The following is a 20,000-nucleotide window of genomic DNA, read 5'->3' as shown; positions in this document are numbered from 1 at the left end:
TACAGATTCTCTGATATACAGACATGAATCAGTGGAGATGTCTTAAATGAAGGTTGCTGCCTATGTAGACTGAGATAAATGTCCCATGAGCGCTTCTGTTAGTGATCTTACGTTTCAGATCATACTTATACACATCATAATGAGTGTTAAACTGAGCCTCGGGATGAGTTTCAGTGCGCTACTGTGAAAAGAACTGCGGTACGTCTGTAAAAGATGATTCCAGCTGTGCCAGAAATCACGAGCACACTCTGCAGAGCGCGTAATGCTGGCAAAACATGACAATTCAGCTAAACTGCAGGAAATAAAGCATAAGCCACAAGAGGCCATGAGATCTGACACTTAAACAGCACATCTGTCAGAATGTGGAGCACAAAAAGCATGATAAAGCATCTATCTAATGTTTTTTTTTTTTATATTAACATTTATTTACACTATATAGTTGGCTATATTATATTTTACAATGACTATGCACAAGATTCATCCAAAAATATCTTAGAGTTGGAACTGTTTTCTTACATTGCATTTTTGTCCATTCATCAATGCAAATTTACCGGCTATGCAAATGAGGCTTGCATGCTAAAATAACACATGCATAATTCATTCTTACAAAAAAAGTAGGCATGTTTGTACAATAATATACATGTTTTTATTATTCTAAAAATGCAAAATGTGAAAAAAATAAAGGTTTGCAACAGTAAAATTTAAATAAATACTTTAAATTTTTATTATTTTTTTAATTATAAAAATAAATCTTCCTTTTGCAGTCTATATATACTTTAAACTCTGCAAACTTCAGCCATGCAAATGATGCTCATTGTGAATTGAATCGGGTTTGCCTGATTTTTATTTAGGGAATTTGAGTGAATTGCACGCTAAAACACACACAACACATGCAAAGTGTGCATGATTCATTCTTACACTATACTGTACATTCTTACTAATAAAAATGTTTGTGCAATAATAATATATATTTGTAATTCTAAAAATAAAGGTTTGCAACTGTTAAATTAAAATAACTGCTTTTAATTTGTTATAATTTAATTTAATTCATTAAAATAAATCTATCAGTTGCAGTCCATTTAACATTGTCTTCTCTTCAGAGGAGATGCATGCAGTATTCGCTTTACCTGGCAATGAGAGTTTAGAGTTGGATCTCTAAAATCATTAAATGTTTGTCCATTGGTCAACGCAAATGAGGCTTATTCTGAACCGAATCGGATTAACAGAAAAGTGTTTGTGCGTCTCCTGTTTGCATGATTCCTTTAGTGAATCACATGCTATAATAATGCAGGCATAATAATTGAATAATTAATTCTTACTAACTTCCAGATCATTCAAGATAATAAAAAGCACCTGTTTATATTATGTTAGTATTGCAGAGTAATGTTGTGCTGGTGTTTTACCGCAGGTGAGCTGGTGTTCCTGAAGGCTGAGGAGCTCCAGTCCATGAAGACGGCTCGGATACACACACACGGATTCGTTCCCCACGCGCACGGACTGAATCCTGAGCCACGACAGCAACCACTGAAGCTGACAATCACAGAACAGAGTCTCTGTGCCCATGCTCCTGGAAAACAGCGTTCATATTCAGTCTTATTATCGCTTTAATGCAATAACATCACTAACTTTGCAACAATGACACAGTTATTGAACTGATCTGAATAATGAAACTATTGTCTTGTTAGAGCTGCTTTACAGCTGAAATTGAATTTGTTTTATAATTAATGAATTTTATAACATTAACATATTAACAACTTAATGTGAAGCTGCTTTGAAACGATCTGTTTTGCATAAAGCGCTATAGAAATAAATGCAGCACCACGTTATTACACAATCAAAAGGTCATATCATACATTTAAAATCATTCATTTCCCCCACAGTTTTTGTGTCTGTTCCTTTAAATGCAAATGAGCTGCTGCTCCCGGCACAGGGGGCGGAGCTTCAACAGCTCATGTTATTTTACCTCACACACACACACACACATGCACTGACAATTTCAAAAACTTTTAGCCTTTTATGTTCAAACCGGAGTCAGACAATGATGGAGAGACTCTAGTCTAGTTCTTTCTGAACGGTTAGTTGATAAATTATGTAGTTTATGTGTAGTTATCTTGATTAGCATATTCTGTCTTGATCATCTATAAATCGTGTTCCGGGGGCGGGGTTTATGTAAATTTTAGGGTTCATGATGTCACTGACCCGGGAGGAATGTGGTGTAGTCTCTACCAGCCGTTTGTTGTAGTCCTTAAAAAACTATTTCTTTAAAAGCAAATATCTCCCTTTGCTTTGAACTTTGAGTATTGTAACTTTGCAGATGTTGTTTATGCTCAAACAGCAACATTACACACTAACTAAAGTTAGAAAAGTCAAATCATAATCAACCACCCCTTTAATAATAACAGCATTCTGCAAAACATCTTGTAAAACTTTCTGATCACTTTTTCCTTCAGAGTTGCAAATGTAATTTATGTAAAAAAATATTTATGAATAAAGCAGCTTTTCATGTGTTCTAGAGAATAAAACCGGTCAAATTGAACTAAATAAATGTAATAAATGATTTGCGGATTAGAGACAATGTGCTCGGACAAACATACTAGTAACCAATCACATGAGTCAATTATTAGTCACATGACTCAACGCGTACAGGAATAAATGAGCAGGTCTTCAAATCAAATGAAAAAGAAAGTCATCCAAGTAATGTGCATTTTTATTCATATCTTTATGGGGTTTTTAATGCACCATCCAAACATTTGCATAGAAATATGTGGATGGGAACTCATTTCTGCAGTTTAGCTTCAGTAAATGTTTGTCTTGGATTGGGAAGAAAGTGTTGAGCTGTAAAACAGTAGTTCTTCATCGTACAGTGACGGATCGCACTCCTCATATCATGACCCATTTTAACAGATTTACATGTACAAAATATAGTGTGCAAATCTTACAGCGCTCGGAGGGAAGGAGTGTGTGTGAAAAGCCCCTCCGGCAGTGTGGAGAAAATATTCCCAGACAGATTCCTGAAACACACACAAACCCCAGCTGACATTTCAGAGGCATTAAAACACAACTAGAACATCAATTATTAGTGATAAACGGCTCCCAGTGCTAAAGAGAGAGAGAGAGAGAGAGAGAGAGAGAGAGAGAGAGAGAGAGAGAGATAACAGAGAGAGAGAGAGAGAGAGAGAGAGAGAGAGAGAGAGAGAGAGAGATAACAGAGAGAGAGACTCACAGTTTGGAGAGACGGCCAAGGTCAAGAAACATATCAGGAGAGAAGCAGCCAATCCTGTTGTTGGAAAGATCCCTGAGGAAACACACACACACACACACACACACACACACACACGAGATAAATGATCTGACATCAAACACCAGCATCAGAACCTTCAAACTGGACTGTGAATATATGCAGATGTGTGTGAGTGTGTGAGCATAAACATTATATAACATCCACGATCTGACGATTATCTGACTATATGAACGACTCCTTTCTGTATTTTTATTTCTCCTGTTAAATTAGTGGGAGAAACATCTCAACTTTTCCGTTCGTCCCACTTGTTTCCAGAGTTTGAAGGAAAAGAGGGCAACACTTTATTTTACAGTGTCCTTGTTACATATGTATTGTTACCATAGTAATAACTATAAATTATGCATAATTACATGCAACTAACCCTCAACCAAATCCTAACCCTATAGTACGTACATGTAGTTAATTATTATTAGTACTGAAATGTATAATTACAGTGTAACACTGACACCTTAAAATAAAGAGTTACACTTTATTTTAAGGTGTCAGTGTTACAGTGTAATTATTTATTTAAGTACTGAGTAATATTAATTAACTACATGTACGTACTATAGGGTTAGGGTTTGGTTTAGGATTAGTTGCATGTAATTATACATATTTTACTGTTATTACTATGGTAAGTACATGTAGCATATGTAACAATGACACCTTAAAATAAAGTTTAACCTAAAAGAATTTGCATGCCATCTTTTAAACAATTCATACGCAATATTTCATGGTCTTAAAAGTGCTGAAAATCTGATACATGAATATGTTGATCATGCCGTGAAAAACACAAAAGCCATGCATACTTAAAAACCATTTGCATTATTAGGGTTCCTTTAAAACCACTCGAGCAATGAAAGAGCAACTGCTTTCTGCATCCATAAACGGATTTATCATCTGAGGAGACGGGACCCTTGAGGAAAATAAGGGTTAAGTGTTTTAGGAGCCCGACTCTAATCTTAGTAACTCGCCAATTACTCCTACTAGAGACTGAACCCACGACCGGCGCAGATCCTGAACGTCTGGCGACCGCAGCCAACAAACCGTCCATTCAATGAAGATACGTGAAGCGTAACTCAGTGATTTTATGTCTCGTGTGTGTGTGTGTGTTTGGATCTCCAGGTGTGTGTGTGTGCTGTGCATGTGTGTGTGGTTTCATGCCCGCTGTAATGAGAAACATACACTGCTGTGGTGCAGTGGGAGCGGTGCAGTTCTGCGCTGTAATCATCGGTTGCGAGCTCTTAAATTAGACCAGCCGCTTAAATTATACGCGTACAGAATCCTGGCACACACACATCCACAATCAGCCGCTCAAATCCACCAATCAGTGTCACATTAAACCGTCCGCACGGCTCCCGTTTCTGTGCGTCGACATGCCGAAAGCCTCTTCACAACTGAATGAACCTTCAGATCGACTCCGGCGCTGATTCTGAAGGGTGTTGCATAAAGATGTGACCTAATATTCACAAACGGGGATCAAATGTAAAAGAGAACACTGAGAGTTTAAAAACACGGAACGTTCTCAGAAGTTTCGAACAAACGTTCTTCCAGTAACAGTATAGTCTTTAATAATGTTCTCAAAGCTTTGCTAATGGAATGTGAAACTTTCAGTTGGACGTTTTTTAAATGTTTCGGAATCTTTAGAGAAGATTCAAAAGTAACATTCCAAAATGATCAAAGGAAATGTTCCCTTAAAGAGATACTTCACCGATTAGCATTAAAGCTACGCTGTGTAGGATTTTCTCCCATCTAGCGGTGAAATTGTATATGACTACCAACTGAATATTACTTTCTAGCCCCTCCCATTCCGAGGGCGTTTTAACTCCTACGGTGGCCGTATTATTTCAAATCTGCCGGCAGTCGCGAGTAATCTCCCCCTCGCATTCGTCACGGTGCCACTGAGTGTAAAAATCCGAAAGGCGAAGCTTGAATTTCCAGGTATGTCCCTCTTTGTCTAATGTATTTTCAAGATGGATGCGCAACATGGCTTCCGCCATTCGAGCGACTCGCTCGTATGTATTCTAAATTGCAGATTATACACTTACGAGAATACTTAATTAGTTGGTTGAAGTGATTACACATTAATGAGAATGCATCATTTTGAAAGAACAAAGTGTTTTTTGCTAAAAATCTACTTAAAATATTACACAGTGTAGCTTTATTAATGTTCTCAAAGCTTTGCTAATGGAATGTTTTTAATGTCACGACTGATCTAAATTATCCAGATAGAAATGTATTGCCCATTTTCAATGGGAAAGTGCCCAAGCAATAATCGCTCAGCAAGATTGCCCAAAAAGTTGCCCTGTGTATCATCACCTTAAGCTTTAGAAAGCATTAATCAGTAGAAACCCGGTAGTGTTTTCGAGTGACCGTGCTTCCCTCCCTCATGTCCCCCTGAGACAAAGATTTCTATATTGTGTGTCTGGAAAAAACCTCAGATGACACAAAAATCCTCATTTAGCTCATCAGAGGCTTTTGTGTCCAGAGGCGAGAGACTCCAGCCAGTAGGAGGAGCTCGTTCCGCATGTGTTCTACCCGCCCATAGGGGGAGCTCACTCACAGAATGTACAAATAGTGTCAGCCATCTTTTTTTTTAAGCTAAGCTAACAGGCTCTTGCTCTGTGGAGAAAGCTGAGTAGTAGGGGTGACCATAAGTCCTCTTTTTCCCGGACATGTCTGGCCGGGATTTTGAGATCGCCCAAAATGTCCGGGATTCGCTTTCTACAGTCGTACATTATGTATTACCGGTAGGCGTGGCTTGGGAGTGGCCTCAGCGGAGCAAGTGCATTCTGGGAGTTGTTGTCTTTCATCCACATGAGCCAAAAATACATTTTCTGGCTTTTCTCAGTCTAGAAGGCTCCAACTTTTAAAATAATTTCACATTTCTACTACATAAATGACCCAATTTAAATACACATTCATCTTTCCAGCGGTGAAATATCCTTTTAATGTTCTCGTAAACAAGAAAAAAAAAACACTTTTAAAACTCTTTGTTGTTTTAAACGTTTAGAGGACATTCAGATGTAACATAATGGGAATGTTAGCTAAATGCTCTAAGAACATATTGTTAGCTGGGATATTCACTGTTCTGTGGAGCTTCTGACTTTTACATTTACTGCAAATACTTCTGAAAAACATTTAAAAAAACAACATCCAACTAAAGCGCCATTTTTTTTACACATTTTTATGCAAATTAATTTCCATTTATTGTCAAATTAATCAAAATAAATATAATTATGACTAGCGGTTTAGAGACAATACACTCGGACAAACTTTACAGTAATAGCCAATCACATGAGATGATTCAGTCACATGACTTGACGCGTTCAGGAATAAATGTTTCCATCATATTTTATGAGCATGTCTTCATATCAAATAAAAAAAAGTCATTTAAGAAATGTGCCTTTTATTCAACATGCTGTTTTTTTATGCAATATCCTAAAATGTGCATAAAATATCTGTATGGAAACTATGGATATAAATGTGGGGCTTGTTTGTGTGACGTAAAAAAAGAGAATTTTTGTTAAATAAATATTTGTTTTGGACTGGAAAGAAAGTTTAGAGCTCTGAAACTTCCAGTAGTATGTCATAGTACAGTGAAGGAAAATCATATTCCTCGTATTACGACCTATTTTAACCGAACAAACTACAAATCGTACAGAATTTTGCTATTTTCTAAGCATCAAAACTTTCACAGTCACACCGCAATATATCATCTTTCCCTCAGTCTCGTTTTCCAGCACAAATATCGAATCATTCTTAAATCAAGATACATTTACTGGAGAAGCAACATGACAAGTCTGGCTTTCTGAAAAAAAAACATGAAAATTAAATAGGTTTATGCTTAAAACAAGAGCAAACATCTGCCAGTCGAGTCAGGAAAATGTATTTAATACAAAGGGAAAACAAGATTGACCCCATTGGCATGTTTAAGCAAAACCCACTTAATTTGTATTAAACAAGACTTAAACTCATATGATAAAGAGATTCTAGTTTTAGTCCCTGTTTACAGCTGGTGTTAAGATTTCGGTCGATCGGATCACAAGAAGACGAGGGAGACTCATTCCCGTTTACACCTTGGCCCTATTTTAACGATCTGAAACGCAAGTATCAAACGTGAAACGCAAGTAACTTTGTGGGCGGATCTCGGGCGCTGTTGCTATTATACCGGCGGGATAAATGACGCAAATCTAAAATGTGTTGGTCTGAAGTAGCTTCATTACTCATAGGTGTGGTTTGGGCGTAACGTGAAATAAACCAATCAGAGCATCATCTCACATTCCCTTTAAGAGCAGGTGTGCTTGTTCCATGGCGGATTGCTATTATAACGGCGGATTTGCCAGACGCACGCCAGGAGCGGTTCACAGCCGAGGAGACCGACGTTCTCGTCATGGCCGTAAAACACAGAGAAGTGACATTGGGGATGGAGAAACACACACAGATTAGCTTCGGTTAAACAGGCCTATAATAATCTGGGTAAATGTGTAAACTAGATTTATGCCTATTTTTTCACATCTTCATGGACACAACAATGATTTCCCTCGTGTGGTAATATTTTTCCTTGTAATAATGTATGATTTGCAAAAATGAAAAAAGTGCTGCTTCTGTGTGTGGATGAGAGAAGCAAAGTGTGTGTGTTGTGCACACGCTACATTATGGCCAAGCATGCGCCCTTAAAACAGCATCTGAACGCACCACTGACTTTAGACGAGGTTTCTCCTGGTCTGTGGAGGAATTGTTTTCTGAAACTGCAAAATAGCACCAGGGAACGTTTGTGCCGGAACACGCCTCCTCTTTTCACTGAACCGCCTCCGGGAGCGCAAGTTCATTCCCTAATTTACCGACGTGCGTCTGTGGAGGGAAAAGTCCGCTGTGCGTCGGGTGCAAAATAGGAATGATACATGCGTCGCTGTACATGTCAATTGCGCTGGGTGCGAGATAGAGCCCCTGGTGTTTTAATCCGCCTCTTTTGTCCACTTTCAAACACTTCTGTCCTGATTTCTACCAGGGGAGAGTCTATGGGCCGGTAAATGTATGTTTTTTTAGATCTTTCCATCTAATGGATGAAATAAGCTCACGCAATTTACATATGAACACGACCGGAGACGACGGTGAGCATCAGCTTTAGTTTCTGCTCTGACAGCCGAAGACCAGCCGAACACTGCGAGTGTGTGTTAGAAATCAGGAATGGTGAGAGAACATTGAGCTTGGAACATTTTTCCTCTTCAAACCAAGCTTGGGTCTCCAGCCAAGAGTTTAAATCCTGTGTGTCTAGCGCTCTTCCCGTAATGTTTACGTAGTAGTCAGAGAGCAAGCGTCTGTTGTGAACACATTCGATCATGAGCGTTTACACTGCGAAAGCAATCCGGTCCAATGTGTTTCCAACTACCTCTGGAAGTGTGTGAAAGTGGACGAGCTTTAAACGTTTCACACCCGTGTTTAGCGGCGTCCACTTGTGAGTCGATCGAGCAAAGCGCATCTTAACACCAGGTGTAAACAGGGCCGTAGAAACGTTCATTGCAGCATCTAGAAGACATGTTGATCGGGTTCTTATGCGAATTGACGAGGTCACAATCATACTTACAATCTCTTCAGAGCCGTCAGTCCATGAAACGCACCGGGAGCGATCCTGCTAATGAGATTACTTCTGAGATCCCTAAAAACAGAGAGAGAGAGAGAGAGAGAGAGATAAATGACAATCTATGAGCGAAAGAACTGTGCAAATAAAAACTACCATACAAAAAATTGGGGTCAGTAAGATTTTTTTTTTTTAAGAAATTAATATTTTATTCAGCACGCACTAATTAAATTGATCAAAAGTAACCGTAAATACAATCATAATGCCACAAAATTTTTTTTTATTTCAAATAAATGATTACTGAAGGATCATGTGACACTGAAGACTGGAGTAATGATGCTGAAAATTCAGCTTTGATCACAGGAATAAATTACACTTTACTGTATATTCACATAGAAAACTGATGATTTACATTGGAATAATATTTTGTAGTATTACCCCAAAGTAGTGTGTGAAATTTTATATATATAACATTTTTCTTGCAATTTGGTATTTAAAAATACCATTTATGTTTTTATGCACAACAAATAAAACATAGAAAAAAATGTTTTCATGGAATTCTATATAGAACTCTAGGGTTCTTGACTCAGTTTTAAAGAACTCTTAATGCCCAAAAGGTTCTTTATAAGGAGAAAATAATGATCGCATAATACTTTCATGTTTAATAGATGGTTTAGGTGTGTCAAGTACATTTACGAGCTGTTTGATGAATCAAAATGTAATAAAAATGACAAATAAATTAAAACAAAATGTATTAATTAAAACTAAGTCATAAAATGATGGAAGGTTCTCCATATGAAGCGCCGGACGGAACCATTTAGGGTTCCATATGGAACTTTTCTTTTTAAATTGCCGTGCGTTCAGTTCAGCTCTGACGGACCGTCTCAAACCAAGCGCACTAAAAATACACGAGTCGATATCACGACATCTCCTGGCTTTCCTCTGAGGCCAGAACAAACTTCCTGAAATTGTGTGTCAGGGTTTCCCGTGTCTGAGGGGAGTGACAGGAGAGCCTCCACATGTCTCTACACAATGAGTCCAGCACACACACACACACACACACACACACACGTCTGTGGACAAACCCTGCAGGAAAAATGTCACAAAACAGACTTTTGACCTTTTATAATCCGTCTTTCTTGGAAGATCGGAGGCCTTCTGTTTTCCTGCTGGATTACTTGAGCAACAACTGGATGTTTTTAGAAGCTTTTCAAGAACTAAACACCCTCAACATGCACTTCAGATCATTATAAATCACACTTCTCATCGCTTCTGGATTGATTAAATGTGGTTAATGTGAAATATTTAACGCTCGAGTGTGACGGTCATTACGGCTGATGAACGGCTTCTGTCCGGCTCAAATGGTGTGTGACTCCAGTGAAACGGTGAGTTTGGAAACACTTTTGTTCAGCACCATTAAACGTTTCCGTTCATCCCACTTGTTTCCGGAGTTTGAAGGAAAAGAGTTTGCATGCCATCGTTTGAAAAATTAATATGCAATATTTCATCTTAAAAGTGCCATGAATCATCTGATATATGCATATGTTCATGCATATGATCATGGCGTAAACACAAATGCCATGCTTATTTGTAAATTAATGCAAATTATTTGCATTATTTGGGTTCCTTTAATTCATTTAACTCAGGATAAATGTTAATAAATGCAAAAATGTTCTTCTTCCTCACAAATATAAAATCAAAATTAAATTAAAATGAGTTTTGGCTTAAAACAAGAAAAATATCTGTCCGTGGGTGAGAAAAACAAACAGGAAAAACAAGATTTTTTTGTTTTAAGCATAAACTCACTTCATTTTATTATTTATTTTTGGAAAAGCAAGAATTAATATATACACATATATATATATATATATATATATTTGGAATACAAATAAAAAATACTAAATAAGAAAATATTAAATATTAATTATTATTTTTTTACATGAATAGCATAAAGTCACTTAATGTTTTGTGGGGGGGGGGGGCAAGAATTAATATCTTAAGTAATTTTGCTTCTTAGTTACATGCATATTTATTCATTCATTATTTTAGATATTTGTACTGGGAAAAAAACTAAAATATTAAATAAGAAAATCATTAAAAAAATAATAAATAAATAATGAAATTAAGTTTAACTATGCTTAAAACAACAGATTTTTTTATTTTGGAAAAAAAAAGCAAGAATTAATATCTTATCTTACTAATATCTAAGTGATTTTGCTTCTTAATTATATGCAAATTTATTCATTCATTATTTTAGATATTTATAATGGAAAACAAAACAAAAAACACTAAATAAGAAAGTCTTACAAAAATGACATAAAAAAAACAATTGTTATTTGTTTTAAGCATAAAGTCACTTCATATTTTTGGGAAAGCATTTAATATCTTAAGTAATTTTGCGTCTCAATTATATGCATATTTATTCAATTATTTTTAAATATTTGTACTGGAAAAAAAAAAAAACTAATAAATAAGAAAATCATTCAAAAAAATAATAAATAATAAAATTAAGTGACTATGCTTTTTTTGTTGTTGAAAAAAAGCAAGAATTAATATCTTATCTCACTAATATCTTAGTGATTTCACTTCTTAATTATATCCATATTTATTAATTCATTATTTTAGATATTTGTAATGGAAACAAAACAAAAATACTAAATAAGATTTTTTTATTTTTTTTATCATAAATTGTTTTAGGCATAAAGTCACTTATTTTAGATTTTTCTTTTCAGAAAACAAGACTTCATTTCTTAAGACATTTTCCTTAATTAAATGTATGTTTATTTATAAATATCTTTGCACCGTAAGAGACTTTAAGAGCGGGTCATTTACTGCTGTGACGTTTCTCAGATTAAAGCCTGTTGGACATCTAGAAGCTCTCCTCATGTCTATCCTGGAGTCACACACTCCTGTAATGATCTCTCCTGAACCCCTTCAGCCGGAGCTCGCATGACACTAATGTCTACATTTATATCCTAACATGTGTAGGCCTTTCAGAAACACAATTAATGGAGCGTATACGAGTGGATTAACCAGAACTAACAAACAGCAGACGCTGTGGAAGAGCTTGACAGAGAGCAGAGCTGAGAGTCTTTAATGATTTCACTGAAACACACGTCATGTTGAGAAACAACTACATGTGTGAACGATCTGACGACTGTGGAGAAACACTACATCTGAAAGTGTCAGATCACATCCAGTACAGCATTAGAAACACAAAGAGAGAAACAGCGAGCGCATTCAAACGCTGCTTCAACAACCAATGGGAAAGATGGATCACAAAGGGGGCGGGGCTAGAGGAGCCAGCTGAACTCTGATTGGCCCCTTCAGTGATTCTGAACTGGACAGCGATTCGTTACAAAAATGAGCGGCTAAATGGTTTTAAACAGTTTTTAAGAAGGCTAAATTATGACAAGAGACTTGTAAATGTCTCTTATTGGGCCGATTCAACAAAAATGATCTCATAATTAAATTAAAGTTGACGCGCTTACATTGCTTGAAACTTTGACCTCGAACTTTTAAATGCGAGTGAATCAAGGTTTCCACAAAAATATGAATCAGCTCAACTGTTTTCAACACTGATAATAATCATAAATGTTTCTTGATCATCAAATCATCATATTAGAGTGATTTGTGAAGGATCATGTGACACTGAAGACTGGAGTAATGATGCTGAAAATTCAGCTTTGATCACAGGAATAAATTACACTTTACTGTATATTCACATAGAAAACAGCTGATTTAAATGACAATTTTTACTGTATTTACTGTATTTTTAATTAAATTAATGCAGCCTTGGTGAGCAGAAGATACTTTTTTTTCTATCAAAAACATTAAAAAAATCAAGCCAAACTTTTGAATGCTATTTTTTACTGTATTTTGAACACAATCTTTACTATATTTTTGATCAAATAAATGCAGCATTGCTGAGCAGAAGAGACTTAAATGTTCTTAAAATGTTCTACAATATGTCTTTAATAACTGTTTCTCTATGATAGTAATGAGATTAAATGGAGAGCAAGAGCAAGATTTATTAAAAGCTCTATACTTTCACTGTATTCTTACTGGGGAACTTTTAGGAGAAAGTTTGTTCATGAAAACTCTCTAAAGAACTTTCTGAAGTAAATGAGCAGACGGTAAACAATAAAGATTTCCTCTGGGAGAGTAAAGCGAAGCGCTCGAGCGCTGAAAGGGCTTTTATTGTGTAACGATGCGCAGTTACTGGTAATGACGGCGACGCTGAGCGAGATCGGGGTCAGCGCTCCGGTGTGTGTCCCGCTGACTGAGCCAGATCTCATCAGTCTGACTGTGGCTTAATAAAGATGCTATTCAGAGACAAAGAGAAACACACACACACACACATACTCTCACACACATACTCTCACACACAGACACTCACACACACACACACACACACACACACACACACACACACACACTCTCACACACACACATACTCTCTCTCACACACACACACACATGCAAAACTGTGCAGCTCTTTCCTATATCTCTATCCGTGATATTGATCCATAATAGAAGGATGTTTAGATGAGGGATGTATGGATATATATCTATACAGATGTACAAACAATATCAAACTATACAGATAAAATTGTACTGAATTATGTGTGTTACACACAAGTGCTACAACTAACCCTCTGTCTGTTACAGTTAACCCTGCATATGGGCTAAGTTGTAACATTTGCACTTCTGTTACTTTCAGTGCAACTGTACGATAATGGAAGGTCCTAGAAAAAACTTTAAGTGTTCATTTGTAGCAGAGATGTGTGTGTGTTGCTTGTGAAAAAAAAAAAAAAAAAAAAGATTAATCTAACTTAATAATTTTTTTAATAATTGAGCCAAAACCAAGGTTAGGTTGTGTTAGGTTGTGCTCCGCGCTCCCCTACCCATGTCAGTATACAAATATCTGTCCTCATAAATCACAAAAACAAACACACACACACAGGAAACCGAGCTGGTGTAAAAGGTCACGCTGTGACATCACTGTCTGAAAGTCCACTTCCTGTTCCAGTTTCCGTCCAATAATAGAGCCGGCTGTTATAAGGATCTCTCAGAGGAACTGCTGGAGTCGAGCGCCAGATTTGTGTTTGACTGATGACCTCCCAGCCAGCAATGACATGTGGGGCCCAGATGAGGGCTTCATGGGCGGCAAATGTGGGCCCCATTATGGGCTTGCACCCGGGATCCACATTGGGGCAAGCCGTGGAAGCCCAGACATACTAAAAGTGGGACCTGTAAGGGTACTGCATGGGTCTTAATTGGGCAATTCATGTCAGACCCATTTGGGCCCCACCTGCCCAAATGGGTCTAAAGTGGGCTTGCACCCGGGATCCAACCATGGCTACCCAGATGGGCTTTAAATGGGCTCTGTAAGAGTCTTATGTGGGTCCTAACTGGGCAATTCATGCCAGACCCATTGGGGCCCCACCTACCCAAAGGGGTTTAAAGTGGGTTTGCACCCAGGATCCAGCCGTGGATGCCCAGATGGGCTTCAAAAGGGATCTATAAGGGTGTTATGTGGGATCTTAACCGGGCAATTCATGACAGACCCATTTGGGCCCCACCTGCTTAAAGGGCATTTAAAATGGGCTTGCACCCGGGATCCACACGGGGGCCAGCCGTGGATGCCCAGATGGGTTTTAAGTGGGACCTGTAATGGTCTTATGTGGGTCTTAACTGGGTAATTCATGTCAGACCCATTTGGGCCCCACCTGCCTAAAGGGGTTTAAAGTGGGCTTGCACCAGGATTCAACCGTGAATGCCCCTATGGGCTTAAAGTGGGCTCTGTAAGGATCTTATGTGGGTCCTAACTGGGCAATTCATGCAAGGCCTATCTAAGCCCAAGTGGTTTAAGGAAACAATCTAAGAAAAACTAAAAATGAGGACTGAATATAAGTCCAAGATAAATACAAGACACTTGACGCTTTGAACTGCAAGAAATATATTGTTAAATTGAACAACATAAATGATCTTTAAAAAACTATTTAAATGTCAAAATGTAACGGGTACCGTAGCAACGGCACCGTGGATAACAGATTAATTCCTGTAAAACAGGAGAGAAACGAGGAGACAGTGTTATCAGTTTCGAGCTCTCTGCAGTAATTTATTTTCTGAATTTTCTTCAGCAATCACATCTCTATTGTTAAGTATCATTGTATGTTTCACATATTATATGTTCAGTGTCTTTTTAACATTACAATGAATTTTCAGTGTCCATGTCAATGCAGAATCCATATTAAAATAAACCTCTTTCCACCAAATGCATGTTCACTTACTCTTCATGCTTGTATTTTATACTATTTATCAAAATGAAATGTAAAGACAATGGTAATATTCACCAGCTTTTTTTTAGATACTTAGAATCTTCCATTCACAGTATTTTATCAGTATCATGTTAATACAGTACTGCAAAATCATGCTCAGAACTCATAAAGTGATTAAAGTGTAACTTTTAACCTCGTTTTAAACTGTAAACATTTTTGTATAAACTCATTGAGCAAAAAAAACATTTCCAACAGATGGTGGGAAACTGACATACAGTGAGCTAAACATATCTGTTAACATTACAAGCTCAAAAAAATATCTTCATGTACATATATACACGGGGAAAGTGTGTGTTGAGCTGACTTGATCTCTAGTAATGTCTCTCGACCGTTACTCTGTAGGACTTTGCCCTCTCGTTTCAACTCATTTCAAACTAAATCAAAAACAGACCCTAACGAAGCTCATTTCACTAAAAACAGTTCACTCATATCTCACATACATTTCAGCATAGATAAATGCTACTTCTGAGGTGTTTTTATACAATTACCCACCTGTAAAACAGGAGAGAAACGAGGAGACTGTGTTATCAGTTTCGAGCTCTTTGCAGTAATGAGAAACCCGCGCAACTCACGCAGCTACAGTAACTCGTCACTCTACACTGCCCCTACTGGCCTGGAGCAAACACTACACAATTCACTTTAAGTCAGGAAAATTCACATTAAAAATAAAACAATTGGGATACTTGTTTAAAAAAAAAAATACAATCACTTGTTTCAAATAAAAGACAATAATTGTGAATATTCTTAAAACACAAATACAACACTTTTGTGGTCGTCACAACAACATACCGGTAAACAAATCAAAAATATATTTTAATTAAAAAAAAATCTCTGGAAAAAAAAACATCTCTCCAAAAAATACATTAATACAAAATTATTACATCGAACAACAAACATAATCTTTAAAAAACAATTTAAATGTCACAACATACTGGTAAATAAATCAAAAATATATTTTTATATATATTATCCCAGTTCAAACCCATGCCCACTTTGCCCATAAATGTACCATGCAGGACCCATATATGTGTTCCCAGTTCAAACCCATGGCCACTTGGCCCATAAAAATTCTATGCAGGACCCATATATGTGTTCCCAGATCAAACCCATGCCCACTTGGCCCATAAATAAACCATGCAGGACCCATATATGTGTTCCCAGTTCAAACCCATGCCCACTTGGCTCATAAAAATTATATGCAGGACCCATATATGCATTCCCAGTTCAAACCCATGCCCACTCGGCCCATAAATATGCCATTCAAGACCCATATATGTGTTCCCAGTTCAAAACCATGCCCACTTGGCCCATAAATATGTCATGCAAGACCCATATATGTGTTCCCAGTTCAAACCCATGCCCACTTGGCCCATAAAAATTCTATGCAGGACCCATATGTGCATTCCCAGTTCAAACCCATGCCCACTTGGCCCATAAATATGCCATTCAAGACCCATATATGTGTTCCCAGATCAAACCCATGCCCACTTGGCCCATAAAAATTCTATGCAGGACCCATATGTGTATTCCCAGTTCAAACCCATGCCCACTTGGCCCATAAATATGCCATTCAAGACCCATATATGTGTTCCCAGATCAAACCCATGCCCACTTGGCCCATAAATATGTCATGCAAGACCCATATATGTGTTCCCAGTTCAAACCCATGCCCACTTGGCCCATGCCTGTCCCTTATGGGGCCCATGTAATCAGCTCATATGGGCTTCCTATGTGGGACTCGTACTACAAAACCTACATGGGACCCACTGATTTCACCCAGCCAAAGCCCATGCCCACACAGTACCCATGGAACCCGTAGTTAACCCATCTGGGTCCCACGTGTCATTGCTGGCTGGGCTGTGATCTAGTGCTGTCTCTCAGGCCCAAACGCGCTGGTTCACCGCTGACTCAACGAGCGCACATGAAGACGGGGAATGATGTAAAACGCTCATGCATGTGATCGTGGTCCGACAGTTTTCTGTTGTTGACATTTGAAACTGAATTCAGGATAGAGTCCTGATAGCTAAAGTCAACATGCTAAGAGCGCTAGCAAATGTTGGCGAGTTCCCTGCAAATGTTGATTTATTTTGCTGGGATTTATGCCAATTAGCCTTTTGGAAAATACAATACAGTGAGGATGGATGGATGGATGAATGGATGGATGGATGGACGGATGGATGGACGGATGGATGGATGGATGGATTGATGATGGATGGATGGATGGATGGATTGATAGACTGATAGACTGATGGATGGATGGATGGATGGATGGATGGATGGATGGATGGATGGATGGATAGACTGATGGATGGATGGATGGATGGATGGATAGACTGATAGACTGATGGATGGATGGATGGATGGATGGATGGATAGACTGATGGATGGATGGATGGATGGATGGACGATGGATGGATGGATGGATGGATGGATGGATGGATGGACGATGGATGGATGGACGGATGGATGGATGGATGGATGGATGGATGAATGGATGGATGGATGGATGGATGGATTGATGGATGGATGGATGGACGGATGAATGGATGGATGGATGGATGGATGGATGGATTGATGGATGGACGGATGGATGGATGGATGGATGGACGGATTGATGGATGGATGGATGGACGGATGAATGGATGGATGGATGGACGGATGGATGGATGGACGGATGGATGGATGGATGATGGATGGATGAATGGATGAATGGATGGATTGATGGATTGATGGATGGATGGACGGATGGACGGATGGACGGATGGATGGATGGATGGATGGATGGATGATGGATGGATGAATGGATGGATGGATGGACTGATGGATGGATGGATGGATGGATGGATGGATGGATGGACGATGGATGGATGGACGGATGGATGGATGGATGGATGGATGGATGGATGAATGGATGGATGGATGGATGGATGGATGGATGGATTGATGGATGGATGGATGGATGGACGGATGAATGGATGGATGGATGGATGGATGGATTGATGGATGGACGGATGGATGGATGGATGGATGGACGGATTGATGGATGGATGGATGGACGGATGAATGGATGGATGGATGGACGGATGGATGGATGGACGGATGGATGGATGGATGGATGATGGATGGATGAATGGATGAATGGATGGATGGATGGACTGATGGATGGATGGATGGATGGATGGATGGACGATGGATGGATGGACGGATGGATGGATGGACGGATGAATGAATGGATGGATGGATGGATGGATGGATTGATGGATGGATGGATGGACGGATGAATGGATGGATGGATGGACGGATGAATGGATGGATGGATGGATGGACGGATGGATGGATGGATGGATGGATGGATTGATGGATGGATGGATGGACGGATGGACGGATGGATGGATGGACGGATGGATGGATGGATGGATGGATGGATTGATGGATGGATTGATGGATGGATGGACTGATGGATGGATGGATGAAGGATAGATGATGGAATGCAAGAATGATTATATATAAGTCGTCTGCTAACTAGAAAACAATTGTGTGAGTTATAAATGTTAATATCAATATAATCATATTGTAATGAATCATATAATAAAATGAAATTTCTGCAGTAGATTTAAAGCATAAAATCTGCATTCACTTTAGAGATTTGATCATAAATTCATCTCTGACGACTCCGCTCTGATTAAACTGACCTTTAAATATTAAACTGTTTTTTTTTTAAAGTAATTAACGATGTGCTAACGAGCCAATTAACTGATGTAAATGGTAATAAATACAGGCACATATTTCTGCTCACATCATATTCGCAGCATCCCCATGAGCAGCCGCTGAGCAGCTCGAAGCTTTAAAGAGATAGTTCAGCCAAAAATGAAAATCAGTCCATGATTTACTCACACTGAAGTCATCCTACAGTAGGTGTATATGACTTTCTTCTTTCAGACAAATACAATCAGAGTTATATTAAAAAATTGTCCTGGATCTTCCAAGCTTTATAATGGCTGTGAATGGGCAAAAAAAATTGAAGTCCATTCAAGTGCATCAATCCATCATAAAAGTGCATCCATCCATCATAAAAGTGCATCCATCCATCATAAAAGTGCATGTATCCATCATAAAAGTGCATCCATCCATCATAAAAGTGCATCCATCCATCATAAAAGTGCATCTGTTCATCATAAAAGTGCATCTATCCATGATAAAAGTGCATCTATCCATCATAAAAGTGCATCTATCCATCATAAAAGTGCATCTATCCATCATAAAAGTGCATCCATCCATCATAAAAGTGCATCTGTTCATCATAAAAGTGCATCCATCCATCCATCATAAAAGTGCATGTATCCATCATAAAAGTGCATCTGTTCATCATAAAAGTGCATCTATCCATGATAAAAGTGCATCTATCCATCATAAAAGTGCATCTATCCATCATAAAAGTGCATCCATCCATCATAAAAGTGCATCTGTTCATCATAAAAGTGCATCCATCATCATAAAAGTGCATCCATCCATCATAAAAGTGCATGTATCCATCATAAAAGTGCATCTATCCATGATAAAAGTGCATCTATCCATCATAAAAGTGCATCTATCCATGATAAAAGTGCATCTATCATCATAAAAGTGCATCTATCATCATAAAAGTGCATCTATCATCATAAAAGTGCATCTATCCATCATAAAAGTGCATCCATCCATCATAAAAGTGCATCTGTTCATCATAAAAGTGCATCTATCCATCATAAAAGTGCATCTGTCCATCATAAAAGTGCATCTATCCATCATAAAAGTGCAT

General features: G+C 38.2%; 1 protein-coding gene across 1 annotated transcript in view; it reads right to left on the bottom strand.

Annotated features, from left to right (window-relative positions):
* Positions 1–20,000, bottom strand: part of adgra1b (adhesion G protein-coupled receptor A1b) — a 152,203-nt gene that overhangs the window by 118,957 nt on the left and 13,246 nt on the right. Inside the window, exons 3-6 of the mRNA XM_084390772.1 lie at positions 8,868–8,939; positions 3,224–3,295; positions 2,940–3,011; positions 1,404–1,567 (exon numbers count right to left, since the gene is read on the bottom strand). Of these exons, the coding sequence (XP_084246898.1) occupies positions 1,404–1,567; positions 2,940–3,011; positions 3,224–3,295; positions 8,868–8,939 (380 nt within the window). The remainder of the gene's footprint in view (positions 1–1,403; positions 1,568–2,939; positions 3,012–3,223; positions 3,296–8,867; positions 8,940–20,000) is intronic.

The sequence above is a fragment of the Rutilus rutilus genome (genome assembly GCF_951802725.1).
Source record: "Rutilus rutilus genome assembly, chromosome: 20".
Taxonomy (NCBI): domain Eukaryota; kingdom Metazoa; phylum Chordata; class Actinopteri; order Cypriniformes; family Leuciscidae; genus Rutilus; species Rutilus rutilus.
This window is presented reverse-complemented; position numbering and strand designations above follow the sequence as displayed.